The 21,568-nt window shown below is 39.9% G+C and overlaps 1 protein-coding gene across 6 annotated transcripts in view; it reads right to left on the bottom strand.

Moving 5' to 3' along the window:
• Positions 1 to 6,898: 6,898 nt before the first annotated feature.
• Positions 6,899 to 21,568, bottom strand: part of TLR1 (toll like receptor 1) — a 47,759-nt gene continuing 33,089 nt past the window's right edge. Inside the window, exons 3-8 of one of the 6 annotated variants that reach the window (XM_023224653.3) lie at positions 17,149 to 17,229; positions 16,789 to 16,861; positions 16,341 to 16,488; positions 12,859 to 12,950; positions 12,599 to 12,666; positions 6,899 to 10,909 (exon numbers count right to left, since the gene is read on the bottom strand). In XM_023224653.3, coding sequence (XP_023080421.1) covers positions 8,483 to 10,843 — 2,361 coding nt within the window. In that variant the 5' untranslated portion in view covers positions 10,844 to 10,909; positions 12,599 to 12,666; positions 12,859 to 12,950; ... (1 more) ...; positions 16,789 to 16,861; positions 17,149 to 17,229 and the 3' untranslated portion in view covers positions 6,899 to 8,482. The remainder of the gene's footprint in view (positions 10,910 to 12,598; positions 12,667 to 12,858; positions 12,951 to 16,340; positions 16,489 to 16,788; positions 16,862 to 17,148; positions 17,230 to 21,568) is intronic. The other 5 variants (XM_023224654.3, XM_023224655.3, XM_023224652.3 and 2 more) reach the window with 5 other exon arrangements.

Below are 21,568 nucleotides of genomic sequence, written 5' to 3'. Positions count from 1 at the left end.
TCCCAAAGGCTTTAGGAAGGAATATGGGTATCTGTTAGAGGTGTCATGGGGGAGAAAAGGAGGACAAATAAATATTAAAGAAAATTTAAAGAGAACAAGAGAGAAATGGAAGAGAAAAGCACCAGAAGGAGAGGATCAAAAGGAGAAAGCAAAAAAGAGAAAGAACAGGGGAGACACAAATAGAGAAAATTGGGATGGAAGGCAAAGAACCGGAGAGAAATGGAGAGAAAAGGAAAGGAGAAAATAAAATACAAGGCTAAACAAGGGAGCGGTAAAGAGAAAAGAGTACAGAGAAAAAGAGGAAAGTCTGGATTTCTCTTCCAGGTCTAGGTATTATTATAAGTTTGTTAATTAGTTGCTTAGCGTTGCTCTTAGGCAGAATTCCAAGACTCAATCATGTAACAAATATCCAAAAAGACATGTCAGCACGAGGAATTCCCCTGGACCTCCTCGTTTGCATCCAAGCCACATGCCACTGATGCTTGCACTGAATATGAAAAATTATACACTGAATCATGCTTACTAAGATATACTTCAATACATCCAGGGCTCCGCTAGAGCCAGCTTATACCAGCTCATAAGAGCCAATTTTTAATTTTCAAGAATTTTGTGAGTCAGTTGTTAAAAATCATTATTAAAAATGAAATTATATATACCTGCATTTAAATAAACTATATTTAGGGTCAAGTGCAGTGACTCATGTGTGTAATCTCAGTACTTTGGGAGGCTAAGGCAGGAGGATCCTTTGAAGCCAGGAGTTCAATGCCAGCCTGGGCAAGATAGCAAGACCCCATCTCTACAAAAAAATTTTTTAATGAGCCATGTGTAGTGGCATGCGCATATTCCTAGCTACTTGGGAGGGTGAGGCAAGAGGATCTCTGGAGCCCAGGAGTTTGAGGTTACAGTGAGCTATGATTGTGCCACTGCACTGCAGCACAGGTGACATAGCAAGACTCCATCTCTAAAATATATAAATAAATAAATAAATAAATAAATAAAGCTATATTTAAAACAAAAGTAGTAAATACTCAGAACTCATCACTTTCTAATTATTTGACTGTATATTTACTATCATTATGTTCTGGGAGCTATTTATGTCTACCGTATCTGTATGGTGGAAACACTTTACAATGAATGGTATACTGCACTTCTCTTGCCAATTCCACTTTCAGTGATGTCATGTTGGTGCTTTGAAATCAACCAAGGTAGGAATATTTACACCATAAAATTGGCAAACACTATAAATTAGGACTTTAGTTATTGTTTTGTTAATTTTCTAGATTTACAAAAGTAATGAAGAAAACGTTAATAATTTGTCAAAGCATTTTCTTTTTCTGTGAATCTGTTGTTAACCATTTACCGGCACAATACAGCAGCTGGTATCATTTATATCTGATTTTAAAAAGAAAGCATTTATCTAACTCAATGGTGTTTTTTTCTTTTTTCTTTCTGGTTTTTTTTTTTTTTTTTTTTTTTTGAGCTGGAGTCTCGCTTTGCTACCCAGGCTGGAGTGCAATGATGTGATCTTTGCCTCCCAGGTTCAAGCAATTCTCATGCCTCAGCCTCCCAAGTGGCTGGGATTACAGGCGCGCACCACCATGCCTGGCTAATTTTTGTATTTTTAGTACAGCCGGGGTTTCACCATGTTGCCCAGGCTAGTCTTGAACTCTTGTCCTTAGGTGATCCACCCGCCTCAGCCTCCCAAAGTGCTGGGAATACAGGCACGAGCTGCTGCACCAGGCCTCAATGGTTTACTTTTTAAAAGAGCAATATTTTGGCAGAGATTTAGATATGAACTCTTACTTTTGGTTAAATTAATGTTCAGTGTTTACATTATTATGACCTACGTAATATTGGGCCTCACTAAAAGCTACATTATACACTATGATTACAATCTATGATTATACTTTTTGGTATTCTTGTAGTTAATAATTGCCTTGTATTTTGTTTTGTCAGTTTTCAATGTGTCTATGATAATTTTCGTCACATTCCCAAATAGCTCTCAAGTCAAAAAATGAAATATAATGAAATTTATCAAATAAACAATCACCTCTCTCAAACTACTGTCTGTCATTTTGCTCCAGTATGCATTAGATTTCTGCAGAGCTGACATCCTCTGACTTCGAGTTGCTGCTCCCCTAGAAAGCCGTTGCTCCTCTCTGCTGCATTAGATCCCTTGTTTCTTGGAATGCACAGCATCTTCTTTCTTGGTTTTCATCTGTTATAGTGGAATTCATCATCCAGTAGTCTCCCGAAAATGCACTGATGGTTAATTTGGAGGCAGAACTTGAATGTCATGCCTCATATTTGATTGATTGTTTTGCTGAATATATAGTTATAAGTTGCAAATGATTTTTCTATATAATTTTGAAGGTATTGTTCTATTATCTTCTAGCTTCTAGCATTGTACTGAGAGATACATGACCATTCTGATTTCCGATTCTTTGTATGTAACCTGCTTTCTTTTTTCTTTCTCTCTCTCTGGAAGCTTTTACTATTGTTGTCCCCAGTGGTCTAAAATTTCAAGAGAAAGTGCTTCGGTTTGGGTCTTTGAACTATTCGTTTTGCTGAGTACTTTTAGGAGATTCATGTCCTTCAGTGGGATTTCTCTGTTTTATTTATTTATTTTTTTATAATGTCTTCACCTCGTCTCTTTTTCTGATTCTGGAATACCTATTAGATGGATGTGGATTTCCCAGACTTAGGCTTTAACTTATTTTTTCTCTTGCATTGGCAATTAGTCATTTTGTTCTAATTTCATAGAAATTTCTTTAACATATTTTCTGTTTCTATTTCTTTGGGTAAGGGGCTATCAAACTTTTTAAGTTCTAAGAAGTATCTGTAACTTCAAGTTGTCTTAGAGGAAAGATGAACATACTCGTAGGTCTGCCTGTGACTATATCATTACTGGTGGTACTTCTGTCCCCTGGCTCTCAATCTTGTTTGGGACCTTATTGATTAACTTTGATAATGAATTTTTATTAAGGCTTGTCATTCACACGGGTGGGTGTTTATTCGGGGAATTCAAGAAGCGACTGGGTCCTAGTAGGATGAAGTCCATCACACAGTTCCGGAACAGTCAAGGAGGGCAGTGCGAGCTGGTCCAAAGTGACAGGGAGCTACCAGAAGAAGCAGTTCAGAAGGAGAGAATGTGAGTCAGCCAGGAAGTCCAGCTCTTCTCTGAAATCCTCAGGAGGAACTGTTTTCCTGTAACCATAAGGGTTGGGGACTTGAGTCATTTTACTCAAAATGAAAAGGAAGTGGTAACCCAAAAAATGAGAAACCTTGGGGACACTTGGGCTGCATTAATGAGGCTGAAATTTTCCATGAGTTTGTTTCTAACTGGATCGTATTTTGAGCTGACCATGCTTATTGCCCACATATCAATGGAGATCTTAGTGCTTTTCTATTTCACTCTATTAGTTCTTGACATATATGAATTCTATCTCTGATATTTGCTAACAGTTTACTTCCCAATTTCTTATTTCCCCATTTGCCATTTTTAGTTGTTTTGTTTGCCTCATTTGTTCACTTGCTTGTTTAACATGGAGCTGTTCCTAGTTTTTCTGTAACTTTTGTCTCTTTTCTGATTTTATTTCATCTTAGAAAGCCCAGGATAATCTAGATGAAACATAATCAGCACCTCAGCTCCAGTTCCATATCTGGTGGCATAAGATAATAAGGACAAGAAGAATGATGATAATGACATAATAATAACTCTAACATTTATTGAGCTTTTGCTTAATGCCAGGAACTGTTCTATAGACATTATCTGTATTAACTCATTTAATCCTCATAACAATAGTATGAGACAGGTATTTTGATTACTCTCATTTTATATCTCCACAATAATAAAGCAGAGAAGGAATACATAACCACCCAAAGTCACTAGAAGAAGGTGGAAGAAGCCAAATCAGGTGGAGATCTGAGAGCTCCTCCTCCCCACTGTGTCTGCCACCTCTAGAGTGAATAGCCACGACCCTGAGATAAGTCAGTTACATACATTGTACCACTGATTTCTAAAACAACCGTATGAGAGAGGTACCAGTATTATGCCCATTTTACAGATGAGAAAAAGGTGGTTAGGAAGAGTTAAGGAATTTATCTATGGACAGAGGATTTGTGCCCTCTCTTTTCTCTTCTACAGAGGAATTGAGCCAGGATTTAATCCCAGCATGCCGCTTTACAAAGCCCAACTTTATAACCTTTATTCTCTACTGTTCCACTGGAAGAGACCTATTTTTGGTCTCCTAAGCCCCATTTCCTTATTTGTTTGTTGTAAATTTTTTAGGTGCCAAAAAGTATAAAAACAAAAACAAACACCAGTTGTAGGCAAGCAGTGATAGTTTTTTTATATTTCATCTAGATCATTTTCTATGCATATTTTGACCTAGTTGAAATCATAGTGTACATATACTTTTGTATCCTATGCTTTTTATTTACGTTGTAACATAAGCATAGGTCACTGCAGCCTCGAACTCCTGGGCTCAAGCAATCCTCCTGCCTTAGTCTCCTGAGTTGCTGGGATTACAGACACTGAGCCACTACACCAGGCCCTATACATTTTTAAAAAAATTTTAGTGAAAACGACATAACATAAAAATTACCATCTTAATCTTATACATTATGTTAAATGGTTGTGCAATATGTCATTAAACACATTCTTCCATTGTTAGAAATTTGGAGTGTCTCAAATTTTCCATGGTTGCTAATGACCTTACAGTGAACATACTTACAAATAAATATTTGTTCACATTTAAACTTATTTTCTTAGGATAAATTCCTAAAAGTAGAACTGACAGATCAAAGAGCATGAGTATTTTCAAATGATATATATATATATATATATATCCAAATTACTTTGCCCTCCTATTATTGCCATATGAAATGCCCATCCCACTGCAGTCTCGCTAGTATAGCAGGCTGATAAAATGGAACTAGGTTAGTCTCAATTTTGGTGGAGGTCCCCAAGTGAGGTGTGAGACTAGATAACTGGTTTTGTGACCTTTGCTAACTACCCATCTCTAGTCAATGAAGGGGATTGGAGAGACTGAGAGGAGTTATACATTACAAGAGGATTTTGGAGAGGTTTTGGTATATTACAAGTTTCATTTACTCTCAAGAAGGATGGGTGGGGTGTGCTCCCTCCGACCTAGGTTCTAGAGAAAGGGCTTCAACAGTACCACTTGGAAAGCTCATTATGTGAACACTGTAGTTTGGGGAACATATTTGACCAGTCTTTTAATTTATAGCTGGAAATCTAAAGGTCTTAGCTACGTACTCTAAGACTATATTTTACAAATAATGAAATCTATGCTTAGAACGTTTAAGTAACTTGTCCAAGATCATCCGCAAATACATGACGGAGCTAGAATTGAAACCCAGACTTGATTCAGGGCTTGCATATTTACCCATTCTGTAATACTTCCTCTCATTTATCTGTGAAATCGCTCTTATTATTGTTGATATTTATCTATACTTTGTCCTGAATTCTTCATCTTCCAACTTTGAATTCTTTGGCGGGAGACTCCACCAATACAATTTCAACCTCCCTCCAGCGTCCTTAAAACCACTTATGAGATCAGCTATTTATGTATAGGACTCATCTAACGCCTAAAAGTTTTGATTTGTTAAATAAACTCTAAGTGACTTTATGTTTCTTTCAGGGAATTCTTTTTTGGATTTACAGGGTGTAACAAGTTGAATTGTGTCTCCGAAAATTTGTATGTTGAAGTCCTGAACCCCAGAACCTCAGAATTAGACCTTCTTTGGAAATAAGGTTGTTGGGAGATGTACTTAGTTAAAATGAGGTCATTAGAGTGGGCCCTAATCCAATGTACTTGGTGTCCTTATAAAGAAAAAAAAAGGAATTGTGGACACAGAGACAGACAGACAGGCATAGAGGGAAGACGATGTGAAGAGACAGAGAGAAGATAACCATCTCTGAGTTAAGAAAAGAGACTGGGTTGTCCCCAGTAGAAATGGATCCTTTCCTCTCTCCTCTCAAAAGGAGCCAATCCTGCCAACACCTTGATTTTGGACTTTCAGCCTCCAGAACTGTGGGAATAAATTTCAGTTTAACAACACCCAGCTTGTTAAAATAGACTTTGTTAAAATAGACCTTGAAAATGAATACACAACTGCTTGCTGAGTAGTTGAAACTTGGTTATGAAGTCTTGAAGTTCAATACAGAAAGTGCAATCATCCTAGAGAAAATGGGAAAATCCAGTTCTTACAATTTTTGCAATTCCGTTACAGAACAATAGTTTTCCTATTTTTAGCATACATTTCATGGTTTGAATTTGCCTCCCACTATTATGCTTCAAAGAAGTTTAAATAATGACTTTCCTATATCCCCAAGCTCTAACTCCATGGTTTGACTTTCAAGATCCTTGACAATATAGTCTTAATATAACTTTCCACACTCCTATCCTACTGTTGTTTTTCATGAACCTCATGGTCCAGTCAAACTGGGACACCAGTCCAAGAATAGGCCCGCGTATTCCTGCCTTTGCTCTCTTTATCTTTCTGTTCAGAATGGCCTTTTCATTCTTCATTGTTACACATTGAAAAATTCAAAGTTAAAGTCTTCCTTCAAGACCTAATGGAAAAAAAACAAAACAAGACAAAACAAAACCCGTCATTTCTAAGAAGATTTTTTTTTCACTAAATTTAAGCAACCTCTAAACTTCCATTTTATAGCTTTGTTTCATTGATTTTATTTTAGTTATTTGGATATGTGTAGTGTTCCCTGATTGACTACAAGTTCTTTAGGCCAAGAAGCTAATAGTATATGTATGTGTTATTTGGGCTCCTTCCCACTCAAAAAAGTAGAGACTGAGACGACAGCTTTGTGTGCTGGTCATTTGTAGGCTTTTTGTTGTTTGTTGTTTTTTAATTTATTTTATTTTATTTTATTTTCTATTTTATTTTATTTTTTTCTAGACTCCTTGAGTTAAGGGAAGGTTGCTTGTTTGGGGAAGTAATCTCAGGGCTCAAGAGTGAGGGGAATGGGAAGAGTGACCAAGGAAGAATGGAAAGTCAATGCAAAAGCAAGTTACTGAGCTGGTTACCCTGTGGGGAAGTAAACCACAAAGCCACTGGGGATTGTTTGAGAAAAGGTATCGATTATACCTCATTTTTTAACCCAAGAATAGAAGAAAGGAGCAGGTATATAATGCCTCCCATCCCACAGTGATATCCCTGGTGCTTCCAGGTTTGTGCATGTATCTGAATGGTTGAACAGGCTTCTTCTACAAGCATCCCATGCAGTGGTATCAGTGAAGTCATGGGAGGCATAAAGTGAAAGATACATGGTATAATCATGACAAGGTTCTTGTCATGACTACACCTGCCCAGAGCTGGCTCTTGGAGTAAAAAGGTAGACTGACAGGATGTTTGATGGGTATGAAAAGCATCAGATATATCCATTCCTTACACTGCCCCATCTGCTCATGCTCAACTTTAATAGTTCCCCAAAGAGACAAATGCTATATATAGAAGCACTATATATCAACTATATTCTTCCTTCTAATCAAAAGACCAAAGGCTCTTGTGCATGTTAGTTCATACAACCAGAATCTCAGTGAGATCTCCAGCCACAGAAAACCAGACTCAGAATTTCCATCTGGACTGAGGTGGAACACTTTCTTGGTATGGGCTCCCTCATAAGCAGACCCTGAGACAAATATTCAGTGGCAAGTAGTTTATCACAGAGGTGATCCCATGGAATACACATAGAGGAATAAGTAAGTGAGAAAAAAATGGGAAGGAAGCCAATCGAGAATACTTTATCAAGACAGTGGACAACCAGAATTTTATCTTACTGGGGAACTCAGGGAGAGTGCAAAGTATACCCAAGATTTATCTTAAAACATGGGTGAGAAAGTCGGGGTATTTATCCCCCAGCTCTTTCTGACATTGGTTGAGGGCTGTTTCCAAGGACAACTTCCAGCACTTCTGGACTGCCCTTTGTGTGGGCATGATGGTCGGGGGTTGGGGGGGAACCTTCAGGCATAGTGTCTCCAGCATTATCAGTGAGCAGCCATCAATAGGTTGAGTTGAATGCACCATGGAACTGAGGAAAGCATCAAAAGCTGCAGAAATCTGCTATACAAACCCAGCTATACTCATAAAAGTCATGGCATTTTCCAATATTGACCATGATACCCCGGAACACACATCACTGAAGAGAAATAGATGCTTCCCTTGACTTCATGATAAATTCAGAACTCAGTTATAGCAAAGAAACAAGTGGATACCTTATGTGTCAGAAATCAACTGCTTAAATCAAAGTTATATCATTCGTTAATTTTTAATACCACATATAAATGGTGAATTGGGGCCCGAAAGTACATATTTTTACCTACATCATACACTCACAATTGTGTTTACATTTGTGTTGATGCAAAATAAAGTCATTGTTGGAACTTCCAAAAGCAGCAACATCAACAGGAGGAATATTTTTCGCTTGATGTGTAATCTATTTTTTGGCTTGCTCTGTCAGCTTAATATTAATGGCTGCCCTTAGGTTAGCCCAAAAAAGCCCATGTTTGCTCTTTTCCTTGGGCCATTCCAAATAAGTCCTCCTGGCCATGAGGTTTTTGAGCTTGTGATAGCTGCTAGGAATGGAGTACTGTGGAATGGGTTCCAGCAAGATCAGGATTAGGTTATTATATCCTTCATGAAACAGATTGTGATGGGCAAAGTAGAGTTCATAATGGCACCACTCACTCTGGACAAAGTTGGGAGACAAAACAAAGATGGACTTGTAACTCTTCTCAATGCAGTTGATGATATTTTCCACAATGCTCTTGCCAGGAACAAAGTTTCTCTCATGAAGGCAAATCTGCATACCTTCTTTCTCTAGGTTTGGTAATAATTCATTTTTCACCCAGAAAGAATCGTGCCCACTATATGAAATAAATGCATGAAACTGGAGATTTCTTTGGAGTTCTTCTAAGGGTACGTTCCTGGCCCTGCGCCGGGTCTGGGTCCACTGGCACACCATCCTGAGATACCAGGGCAGATCCAAGTAGATGCAGAGGAAGGTCACAGTCACAGTCAACACCAGCATGGTGGCACCGATGGTGACGATCAGCAGTGTTACGTTGCAGGATAATTCAGACATGTGAAAGTCCTTTAGTGGGGTTCCTCTATCACTTTCTGGGTAGTCACACTTATAAGAATCAGGCCAGCCCTCTACCACTTCACTTGATACTTGCTCTATATTTTTGACAAATTCTCTTAGCTCACAGGTACACTGGAATGGATTGTTTCCTGCTTTTATTGACCTCATCTTCTGGCAGCTCTGGAAGAAATCAGCTGATGGGTGGGAAACTGAATTGTGATCAATGATCAATACAGAAAGGCTGCTAAAGCTGCCACATCCAGGAAGGTCGGTTAAAGAATTGAAAGCAACATTGAGTTCTTGCAAAGCTTCCAGTTTTACGACTTGTTTAGGAATGCTCTTTATTTTATTGCTGTGAAGATCAAGTACCTTGATCCTGGGAGGTAAACATCTGAAAATAGTGTCAGTAAGTATATTTGAAGACATATTTAAACTTAATAAACTTTTAGTCCAAGAGCAATCTCCTTTCTTTTCATCATAGCTTACAGAATTCTGGCTAATATCCAATTGTTGCAGAGACTTCATCCATGTAGTCATTTCAGCTATTTTTGAAAGTTCTTTTAATTGATTCATTTGTAAAATAAGTGTCTCCAACTCAGTGAGGTGCCCACAATTTTCAAAAACTGTGTCTGTTAAGAGATTATTTGAAAAATCCAAATGCAGGAATGGGCTGATTTTGGATGGGCAAAGCATATGGATCATGTGTGTACCAGACACTGTGAAATTTTTGATGTTCATATTTGAAAAGATTTTATAGATAACACTTTGTGGAAAATTGAACACATCGCTGACAACTTGGTGTATAGACAAGGCCTTCAGGGAAGTGCCAGAATAATCAAAATCTCTGACGTCCAGTTGACCCTGTAGCTTCACGTTTGAAATTGAGAAATACCATACAGTTGTATGCCAAACCAGCTGGAGGATCCTAATGAAAGAATTCCAAGTTGTTTCAATGTTGTTTAAAGTAAGACTTGATAACTTTGGATTTGTTTGAAGTTTTGCCAGAATATTTAGGAAGTAAGAACATTCGTTATCTTCTAGCACACATTTGATATTAGATAGTTCCAGATTTGCTACAGTCCTGACTGACACATCCAAAATAAAATTGAATTCTTTGCTTGTTGGGAACACAATGTGCAGACTCTCAGTGTTAAAGTTTTGAAGGCCCTCAGGATCTTCTTTGTCCCCATAATGCTCTCCTAAGACCAGCAAGACCTTGCTGATATTCAAATGAGCAATTGGCAGCACAGTAGATTTTTCTAAGTGTGTAGTGCTCAACCCCAGAAATTTTAGTTGAGACATATTGCCAAATTCTTTGCATATAGGCAGGGCATCAAATGCATTAAATGACAGGTCCAAGTGCTTGAGGTTCACAGTAGGGTGGCAAGAAATTTTCACCAACTTGTTGTGGGACAAATCCAAGTATTCCAATTCCTGGTTGAATTTGAAAACACTGATATCAAGATACTGGAGTCTATTATGAGAAATTATCAAAATCCTCAGCTTTGACAGTGATAAGATGTCAGAAGTCCAAAGCTCAGATATATAATTTTGTGATATATTTAAGATTGTTGTTTTCTGGGATAGGTCTTTAGGAACGTGGATGAGACTGTTTTTTGACCTATCAACTAAAAATTCACTTTCTTCAGATAATTGTAGTCTGATCTGAAGTGTTAACATGAAGATAATGGCAAAATGGAAGATGCTAGCCATTCTGGAACACTAGACATTCCTAAAGGTAGAATCTGTTTTCAGATCATCTTGACACAGATACAGATTCTAGAGAAAAAAAAATACATGAAATGATGAAATATATTACATACATTTTTAAAATACATGAAATTAGTCATGGCTGATATTAAACTTTTTTTTTATTAGAGACATAAAATGGAAGATACATTCTTTTGGGTTACGCAGCCTAAAACTAGAGAAGTATATATACTGGTAAATAATGATGCCAGCTCTAATCAAGTAAGTTTTAATATGGATGGTGTAATAGATTGAATGGTGGCTCACCAAAAGATATGTCTACATCTTAACCATGTCCTAATCCCCAGAAACCATGAACGTTACCTTCCTTAGAAAAGGGGTCTTTGCAGAGATAATAAAGTTAAGGATCTTGAGATGAAGAGATCATCCCAAATTATCCAGGTGGTCCATAATTCCAATGACAAGTGCTCTTCTAAGAGAAAGTCAGAGGGACAAGAGAAGAGACGACTGAGAAACAGAGGAGAAGGCCTCGTGACAGTGGAGGCAGAGACTGGAGTGCAGCAGCTACAAGGCAAGGAACAGCAACAGACTGCCAGAAGCTAGAGGAGGCTCTGGAGTGAGGGCAGCCCTGCTGATGCCTTGAGTTTCGACTTCTGCTCTCCAGAACGTTGAGGGCAAAGCCACCACGTTTCTGATCATCTGTTACAGCAGCCTCAGGAAGCTAATACAGGTGGGTTCATAGAAAGTTCTCGGGCCCCAAGCTTCCCAAAATTATTTAGAACTCTAGCTAAGACTTGACTGGTGTACTTTCACTCTTCGACATGTGTGTCCCCATGACTTTCTCAAGAGGTGTCCCAAATGGTGGTATTGGGACTGCTCTTCTATTACCCTTTATGACCTATACACAGTTTGGGTCTAACTTTGGTCTTATTCAAAAGGTAATTAGATCATAATAAAAGGTCTCTCAGAAGATCCATTTATTCATCCATTTATTTATTCAACCAGTATTTATTGATCACCTACTGGCCATGTTTTAAGAACTGTAGATACAGCAGTGAACAAGATAAAGTCGGAATTCTCAAGGAGTTTTTGTCTAGTGGGGAGACAGAAAATAAACAAATGATTAAACTCAAGTTCCTGTAGTGATAAGTTCTACAGAGAAAAATAAATCAGGGTAAATTGTAGGTATAAGACAGTGCTTGGGGGTGGCTATTTTTGAGTGATGAGTTAGAGAAGGCCTTTTTGAGATGATGACACTAGAGTAGAAATCAGAATGAAGTGAATGAGTAACCTATGGGATGATCTGGGTAACCTATGGCATTTCTGGCAAAAGAAAAGGCAAGTATAAAGGACCTGAGATGGAATTGAGCTTGGCTTGTCTGAGAAGGAATGGGAAGTTCAATGTTAGCATGGAGTTAGGGAAGATGAGGGGAGTTAGGGCCAAGATCACTCAGGCTTTGTTGATCATTGCGAGGAGTTGGGATTCTACCCCAAAAATGATGAGAGAGTGGCGAACACTGGGAGGTTTTGAGAAAGGGAGTTGTTTCCTCCTCTGTCTTATTCAGAATACTTTTTTTCATTCATTCATCAAATATGTATTTATTCTCTATGCAGTGACAGGTATTGTTCTAGGTTATGCCTATTGTACCAGTATTCAAACTGCTCTAGCTCAGACACTATTTCGTGGTCAGCATTCCAGTGGCATATGAGAACAGAGGGAGCTGTGCTGGGATGAACTGTAGAGTGTGTACTACTCACCTCCAGAGACCCTTTCAGCTGCGATTACACAGCTACCCAGTTCTCACAAGGAAGGTATTCAAAATCCCCTAGAACCATTAGACAAGCAGGCCATCAGTATCAGCTAAGCACCAAATTCCTCTTCACATATCCCCTCCCATATCTCAATGAGCACAGAGAACCTAAATAATTCAGCTTCTAGAAACAACCTTCAGTTACAAAAGTTCCCCAATTTAGACATGCAAACTTATCTGGGTGTTTTGAGCCTTCCTTAGACTTACCCTTTTGTAGAGGTGCCCAATATGCCTTTGTTATCCTGATTTCTTCTAACATGGAAAAGGGCCTGATACCCCCATTAGTGGTCATGAAGACCCTGAGCAAGGAAGATGATGCAGACATTAACGTTCATGTTAAAAGTCAAGGTGGTGTTTTTATGACATTGATTGTATTTGGCTGAAAGACCCAGAAATTTACCAATTCTTCCTCTCCAGCTTCCTGAAAGAGCTACTCACACAAGGAGCAATACTTCAATGGATGTTATAGCTTCAATGTTTGTGTCCTGTGAAATTCTTATGATGAAATCCTAACCCCCAATGTGATGGTATTAGCAGGAGAAAATTGGGAAGTAATTAGGTCATAAGAACAGAGCCTTTATAGTACCCTTATAAAAAGGACCCCAGAGAGCTCTCTGGCTGTCTTTCTGCCATGTGAAAATACAAGAAGAAGGAGGCATCTGCAAACCAGAAGAGGGCCCTCGCCTGAACCCAACAACACTACCATCCTGATCTTAGACTTCTACCCTAAAGAACTGTGAGAAACAAATGTCTGTTGTTTATAAGCCACCCAGTCTGGTACTTTGTTATGGCAATTTAAATGGACTCAAATAATGGGAATAAAAATAATACCCTGGGGCAGTGCCTAATATCTCAAAACAGAGCTATCTGTTACGAGATAGGTCGAAACAAAAGTGGCCTGGCCTTAAGGCCCAAGTGGAGTTCCCTGCTTATTCCTATGCCTGAATCCAGATCAGGGCTCTTTCCACCTCCTAGCCAACTGCAGAGTTCATGGAATCAGTGATCAGCATGTCAGGCGTGATATGCAAAAGTGATCAGAGAGACAGGGGCAGACAGGACCCCATGTATGGGTGCAAACGCTTGGCTCACAGAACCTACCACAAACAAGACGAAAGTTGTCCTTTTTTCCTTAACAACAGCCATCGTCACAAAAATACATACATTTATAAAACTGTCTGTCCACAGATGTTAGAGTAGGTACTTAGGCAGACATGAGCAGGACAGGAGAGGGGCCCCCCAACCAGGATTATCAGGTGACCATCAGGTGATGATCAGGCAGTTGTTAAACAGTCTCTCTAACCTGGGGGCCGTGGCTCATGCTGTAATCCCAGCACTTTGGGAGGCCGAGACGGGCGCATCACTTGAGGTTGGGAATTCAAGACTAGCCTGGCCAGCATGGTGAAACCCTGTCTCTACTAAAAATACAAAAATTAGCCGGGCGTGGTGGCAGGTGCCTGTAATCCCAGCTACTGGGGAAGCTGAGGCAGGAGAATTGCTTGAATCCAGGAGGCAGAGGTTACAGTGAGCTGAGGTCATGCCATTGCACTCCAGCCTGGGCAACAGGGTGAGACTCTGTCTCAAAAACAAACAAACAAACAAAAAAGTCTCTCTAGAATAATAATTGGTTGCAGCCAGCACCAGGGAAAGTCAATCTCCTAATAGATAGAAAACACGCCTGAAGCTGGTGGTTAGCAGCCTCCTGATAAAGTCTCAGGAGTTGGGCAAGCAGGCTGGAACATGCATGCCAAGAGGCAAAATGGCAGACTTCAATGGGTATGTGACCTTCCTCTAAGAAGGCTTGTCTGGCAAGGGAAAAATGTCTCCAGTGAGCATGTGCACAACTTCAGTAAACACAGTGTGCATGCAGCCCCTCCCAAGGGCTGGTAAGCCACTGCACATGCAGCCAGCCCATCCCAAGGGAAGGATCAGGGAAGAAGAGACACAAAACTCCAGAAGCCTGCCAGCGAATAAGCCCCAAGTCAAAGGTTAAACTGGGCACTTGGATCTCTCAAGTTGCCCATTTAGTCCTCTTCCAAGTATACTTCACTTCCTTTTGTTCCTGATCTAAAACTTTTTAATAAACTCTCTGTAAGGAATATGGCTGTGCTTTGGTCAAGGACAGGCTGAGGTAAACATCCAGAGTAACTCAGTGAATTTAGAGTGCAGGCGTGTAACTCACTTTTTATCATAGCCATGTAGACATAGCATAGAGAAGCTTACCACCATAGCCATAACATAGGTAAGGTTCATCCCTTGGCTCTAAGCCACTGTTGTCTGTAAATGGTGTAATTGCCCTGCTGACACTGTACAGGTGCATTGGCACCCAGAGAAAGAGAGAGAGAGCCAAAGCTGTCCGTCTTTGTAGATGGACTGAGGGGAGCCAGGACACAGCTTGGCGTGCTCATGCCCAACCAAGAGAAAGAGTTGAGCTGCTGACCCTGAGGGCAAGGGAGAGCCGGACGCACAGCTGTGTGTGGAAGCTGCCAAACTAAGCAGCCAGGACAAGGCGGACAGTCTGAGAGAACTACTGTAAGTAAGCTCCTGATGAGAGCTGCTGATGAATAAAATCACCTTTCACCTGCCTATGGCCCCCTGAGTGTTCTTTCAGCTATCTGCTCATCCACCCACTCCCCTCAGACCTCAGTATGGGCTGGAACCTGGCCCTGGGCGTGACACTCTCACTCTGGCTCTAAAACTTGCCTCAGTCTCTCACTCTGCCTTATGCCCCTCAGACAAATTCTTTCCACTGAGGAGGCAAGAATCAAGTTCCAGCAGACCCATATGGATTTGCCGCCGCTAACGCAAGCATTTAATGAAAGCATAGCTTCAGTTTTATGTCGAGTTAAATTAATTGATTCACATATCTTCTATTTGCCCAACCTCCATCTTGCCCTTTGGTTTAAAGCCATTAATTTCAAGTACTCAGTTTATAAAACCATTCTTATTTCTATAATTAAGAAATCAAAATGTTATACACAGGAATAACTGATTTTTAGTATTTCCAGGATCTTTGAATTTTATGTACCAAACTTGCTAAATCAATGAAAATCAATGTCTCAGTTTCCTAGACCAAAACATGTTTTAATCAAAGTCTTAACAACCATGACTGAGCCTCATCTATTTTAGAACCTTAAAACTCTTTTACTACCCAGAAAATAAGCTGAGCAGTAAAGGATGCTTTAATTTGAAAGTGTAAAATGCCTCTAGGTGTGCTTCTGTCAATTTTCATTATTATGATAGGTTTAGCCTCACATTGTATGATACAATGAATCAATACATTTAATTTGTCTTCGTTTGGAGATTTTGGAGGCATCAAATCAAGGCTTTGACTGGTCTTAATGGACAATACTCATGCAATCTATCTGGCCCATTAAGTTTAGTCCTGTAAATATTTACTAAGGGCCTTCCCTGCACAACCCTACTAGCTATTAACCACAGGTTAAAAGAACTTGAGACAGTTCAAGAACTGTTCTGCTTTGTTTTCTATGCGGTTTTGAGAAACTTTGCTTTTTGTTTGTTATAAAAACACATTCGCTTTCAAGTCTTTTGACCAAATTGGGTGTAGCCTGGGAAACATTTTCAAAACCTGCAATTCCACCTGACTTCTAGCTCCTCAGAACCAGGTTAGTGGTCTGAGAAACAGAAGGACTAGCTAGTGGGAAAGCCCAGAGAAAAGAACTGAAACAAACCTGCCCACAAAAACAGAAGAGCTGAACGGCAGCTTTACCTCCGGGAGTAACTGACTTATATCTCATTTTCCTTAACACTGCGAAGAGAATACGATTGCTTGGATGGGGTGAAGAGAAATGCCGTCAAAATCAACAACTAGCAGCTGCTCTGGAAGAAAATCAGAAGACGTGTGTGACCCAGATATTTATTTCCCAACTGAAAAATATTTCTTGTAAGCAAATCACACACGAGGTGTTATTCCCAGAGCAGCGGGGGGACTTTCTCTGATTTAGGACTCAGAACTGATACACAAATGCCAGTATAAACTACACGGTAACTATGTACATATCAGAAATATAACCCACTTAGAAAAACACCCAGGACTTACACAGATTTTTGAGAATTCTGTACTTAATAACTAGCTATACAATTATTTTCTTTTACAAAATAAAATAATATGTTGCTTACCAAGACAACCTGCTTGTCCGTTCCGTTTGGCAGCCCATAAGAAATTCAAGCACTTCCTTGAAGATTTATTTCACTGTTAACCACATTTAGTGTTGAAAACAAAACAAAACAAAAAGGCTCTTTTATGCCATCTACCGAATTCCACTGGAATTACATTACATAATTAAGAATAAACTTATTTTCTCTTATTCATATGTAGCATAGTCTGTGGGTTAACCGATAGGCCTGTATTAAAATAGAATCATGTTTCTATGGTTCCGAATTTCACTACAGTCAGTTTCCTATTGTCTACACTGATGAAGTAAATGAGGTGGTGGTAATAATCCACAGATCATAATTGACTGAATTCAAAATGCTTACCGTCGTGGCTATGCTGGCAGAAGTGTGCGTCTGGGTGTGTTTTAGCTGCTTTGTTTTTCCTCTTGCCTTTTCATCTATCCCCTATTAAAAGCGGAAAGAGTGAGGCATCAAGATTAAAGTTGTGCTGAAACACATTCGTAAAGAGGGAAGATCATTCATGCGCTAGTTACAGGATGGATGTTAATCATGTCTTTTTTGACAAGTTGATTTGCAGAGAAAATTTGATGCTGAATTTTTTTCCACTGATCTTTTCAAGCTTTCTTCAAAACATATTTTTGTAAACCTAAGTGAAAAACATGCTAAGAAGAAAACAGATTCTTAGCATGTTTTTCACACAGGGTTTATAAAAATCCTGGGATTTGTTGACAGCATGTTCAAGGAAGCCATTCTGATAGCTCTACTCTTGCCTTTTCCAGTAATAACAACAAAATAACAACACAATAAATGGGCAAATAAAGTTAAGGGATTCTAGCTGACTGCCTCTGAAGTTGATCTCAGCCTACATGGTGTCCAGTCAAAACCAGATGTGGGGATGACAAAACTGCCTCCCTTCCTTCCCTCCACAGTTCTCTCCCATAATCAGCTTTTTACCACACAGCGAGCAAGGCCAACTTCCCTAAACTAAGAGCGCTGAGATTCTTTTTGACTTGTAATGTTCTCACTGTCTCTCTCTGTTTCCCCTTACCTCAGAATTTGTTTAATAGAGGAAATATGTTATGGCTATAAACATTTTCTGGAACTGAAAGAATGAAACTGCCCGCCTGCCATTTCCTCCCTGAGACCCCTAACTGGACAGGAGGAGGTGTCTTTGACTAAGAAATTAGTTCCTGGCTCCCAAAAGCCTTAACTTTGTGAATCCAGGCCAAGGGAGCAATGCCCAGGGTAGGGAAGTGGGCAGAGCAGTAAAGGAAGCTCCTCAGCACTCTGAATTCCTGTTTTTTCCCCCACAGACTCATCTCCACCACTAGCAGTTGTGTACATGATTACAAGTGTGTGCGTCTCTGCCTACCAATAGCCCATACGTGGGCATTTCTTTTTGGATTCAGGGCAGTAAAAATATGCTGTCAATTAGATGTGATCTATGTGATCTGTAGTTAGTTGTGTGTGTGTGTGTGTTTTTTTTAACAACACTTTATTGAGATATGATTCACAAACCATAAAAAAGTTCACCCTCACCCGTTTAAAGTGTATAATTCAGGCCGGGTGCAGTAGTTCATGCCTATAATCCCAACACTTTGGGAGGCTGAGGCAGGCAGATCACCCGAGGTCAGGAGTTCGAGATCAGCCTGGCCAACATGGTGAAACCCTGTCTCTACTAAAAATAAAAAAAATTAGTCAGACTTGGTGGCACATGCCTGTAATCTGAGCTACTTAGGAGGCTGAGGCGGGAGAATCGCTTGAACCAAAGAGTTGGAGGTTGCAGTGAGCCAAGATCCATACCACTGCACTCTAGCCTGGGTGACAGAGCGAGACTCCATCTCAAAAAATAAAAAATAAAATAAATAAAATAAAGTGTCTAATTCAGAGGCACCCACCTGCCTCTTTTTCCCCCTGTTGTCCAGTGGGTCACCATGGAACAAACACAGTGAGAGGTGTAATTATGTACACCTATCAGTCAACAAACACACTGGTAATCATGTACACCCATCACTCAACAAATACACACTTGTAACCATCACTCAACACACACTTCTAATCATGTACACCCATCACTCAACAAACACACACTTCTTTTTTTTTTTTTTTTTTTTTTGAGACAGAGTCTCGCTCTGTCGCCCAGGCTGGAGTGCAGTGGCCGGATCTCAGCTCACTGCAAGCTCTGCCTCCCAGGTTTACGCCATTCTCCTGCCTCAGCCTCCCAAGTAGCTGGGACTACAGGTGCCCGCCACCTCGCCCGGCTAGTTTTTTGTATTTTTTAGTAGAGACGGGGTTTCACAGTGTTAGCCAGGATGGTCTCGATCTCCTGACCTCGTGATCCGCCCGTCTCGGCCTCCCAAAGTGCTGGGATTACAGGCTTGAGCTACCGCGCCCGGCCTAACAAACACACACTTCTAATCATGTACACCCATGCATTGACACAGCCTCATCTCCCAGGGAGAACTTCCATTCTCAGAGAATACAGCTTCTTTCTAAATTTTTAAAAGTATTTTATTTAGTCTAATATATCCAAACATGCAATGATTATAAAGGATTATTAATGAGATATTTTATACTTTTTCATTCTAAGTCTTCAAAATCCAGTGGGTGTTCTATACTTACAGAACATCTCAATTGGGCTATACTATTTTAGGCACTCAATCACGTTTGGCCAGAGGCTACTACCACCTTGGACAATGAGGGTCTAGAATAGCGTTATCACAGTCATGCAAATAAGTACAAGCCTAATTCCAGTTCACAGCAGCCCATGGAGTTAATTCAAAATAAAGACTTCATACTTTATACTCTAAGCAACCCCGTACATCTCTTCATAGCAGTTTCTCTGCCCATCCCTATCCCATACCTGGGTTCTTCTTTTTGGATTCAGGGCAGTAAAAATATGTTGTCAATTAGATGTGACCTGTAATTAGTTGTTTTTTTTTTTTTTTTAACAAAGCTTTATTGAGTTATAATTCACAAACCATAAAAAAATTTCACCCATTTAAAATGTGTAATTCAATGACTTTAGGCATATTCACAGAGTGGTGCAACCATCCCCAAATCAATTTAGAACATTTTCGTTACACTGAAAAGAAACACTATACTCCTTAGTCATCACCTCCACTTCTCCATGCATCCCAGCCCTAGGCAACCACCAATCTACTCTATAGATCATACTGATCTCTATAGATTTGTCTATTATGGATATTTCACACAAATGCAATCATATAAAAAGTGGCCTTTTGTTACTGGCTTCTTTCACTTAGTATAATGTTTCCATGGTTCGTCCATTCAATATTTCATTTTTTTATTGCCAAATGATTTTCAAGTGTATATGTGTACATTTTATTTATCCATTTATCAGTTGATGGATATTATGGCTCTTATTAATAATGCTGCCATTGACATTCACATACGAGCTTTTGTGTAGACATATTTTCTCTTGCGTAAATACCTAGGAGTGGAATTGCTGCTGCATCATGTGGTAACTCTGCATTTGGCCTTTTGAGGAACTGCCAGACTGTTTGAAAGCAGCTATACCATTTGTTCTAGGAAACAGCCATATAGGCAAAGCAGCCCCCAAATGCCCTAGGAGCTGAGAAATCAAAGAACTAAGCAGACAAATCCAGTGTGTCAGTAAAGGGTGATTTACTTGGGGAATTTACCCACAGAAGCATGGCCAAAACAGGAGCAATACAGGTAGATCTCTGCAGCATTCCTGTCGAGACCCAGGACTTACCGACACCTTACATAGGGAAAGGAAGTACATGCTCTATAGAGACAGCTAAAGGCCATCTTCCAGAACAGGCAAGACTGCTATGTGCACTATAGCCTATAACATGTGTGATAACATCAATGTTGCTTTGATCTAAAGTCAGGATCTATAGTGAGTTCATGTTCTTACACTAAGGACAGTAAATAAAGTAGGAATCAGGAGGCATTCAGGAGACTGGAGCTAATCAGAAGTCAGCATGGCAGATTAGCATCCAAGATGGAGCCACTTTTGCTTCCACACTCCACCCTTCTAATCCAGCTCTTACAACCTCAAGTGCCCACCTCTTCCATGGTGGGTCCTGAGCCTCTGGGAGAAAGCTGTTGCTGCAGTCATTTTGGTGATGTGGGTGACACGTTGCATCAGTTTATTTTCTACTTGTAAGCAGAGGCTGCAGCAACAATACAAACAACAGGCAATGATACCTGTGCCAAGTATGAGACACAGAATTAATCATGCCTTTGACACCGTATTTTCCAGAATCCAAACCAAGAGGCATTTTGCAGGGCAGAGCAGCAGCAGGAACAGAAGACTATGGGAGGAAATATGAGTGTCGAGTAGGTACTTTGCAGGGCAGTTCTTCCCCATCAAGCAAAATGGCTATGGTAGCTTCATCTCTTTTAGTTATGACACAGGCAGCCCGAGGACTATGGGCTGAGGGTGCACACCAAACATGTTGCCTGAGGGGCAAGGGTAAGGTCGCAGGGCAGCAAAGGACTACACCAAGCAGCCACCAAGAGTGTCCTTTAAAAAGGGCCATGTTTAGTGTATGGCTATGTGGAGCGTCTTGGTCCAGACTCCAGCAGGATCAATGAAGACCTCTGTAGTTGCCAAGGAATTCCCCATTCTCTAGTAACAAAACAAAACAAAACAAAACAAAAAAACCAAAAACAAACAAAAAAAACCTTATCCAACCTGGGGAAGATTGCCAGTCAAACTTCCATTCGAGTGTTCCCTCCTCTGCCTCAAGGTCTTGAGGAGTCCCAAATAATATTTGCTGTTGGCCTTTTA

Source organism: Piliocolobus tephrosceles, chromosome 3 (assembly GCF_002776525.5).
Source record: "Piliocolobus tephrosceles isolate RC106 chromosome 3, ASM277652v3, whole genome shotgun sequence".
NCBI lineage: Eukaryota > Metazoa > Chordata > Mammalia > Primates > Cercopithecidae > Piliocolobus > Piliocolobus tephrosceles.
This window is presented reverse-complemented; position numbering and strand designations above follow the sequence as displayed.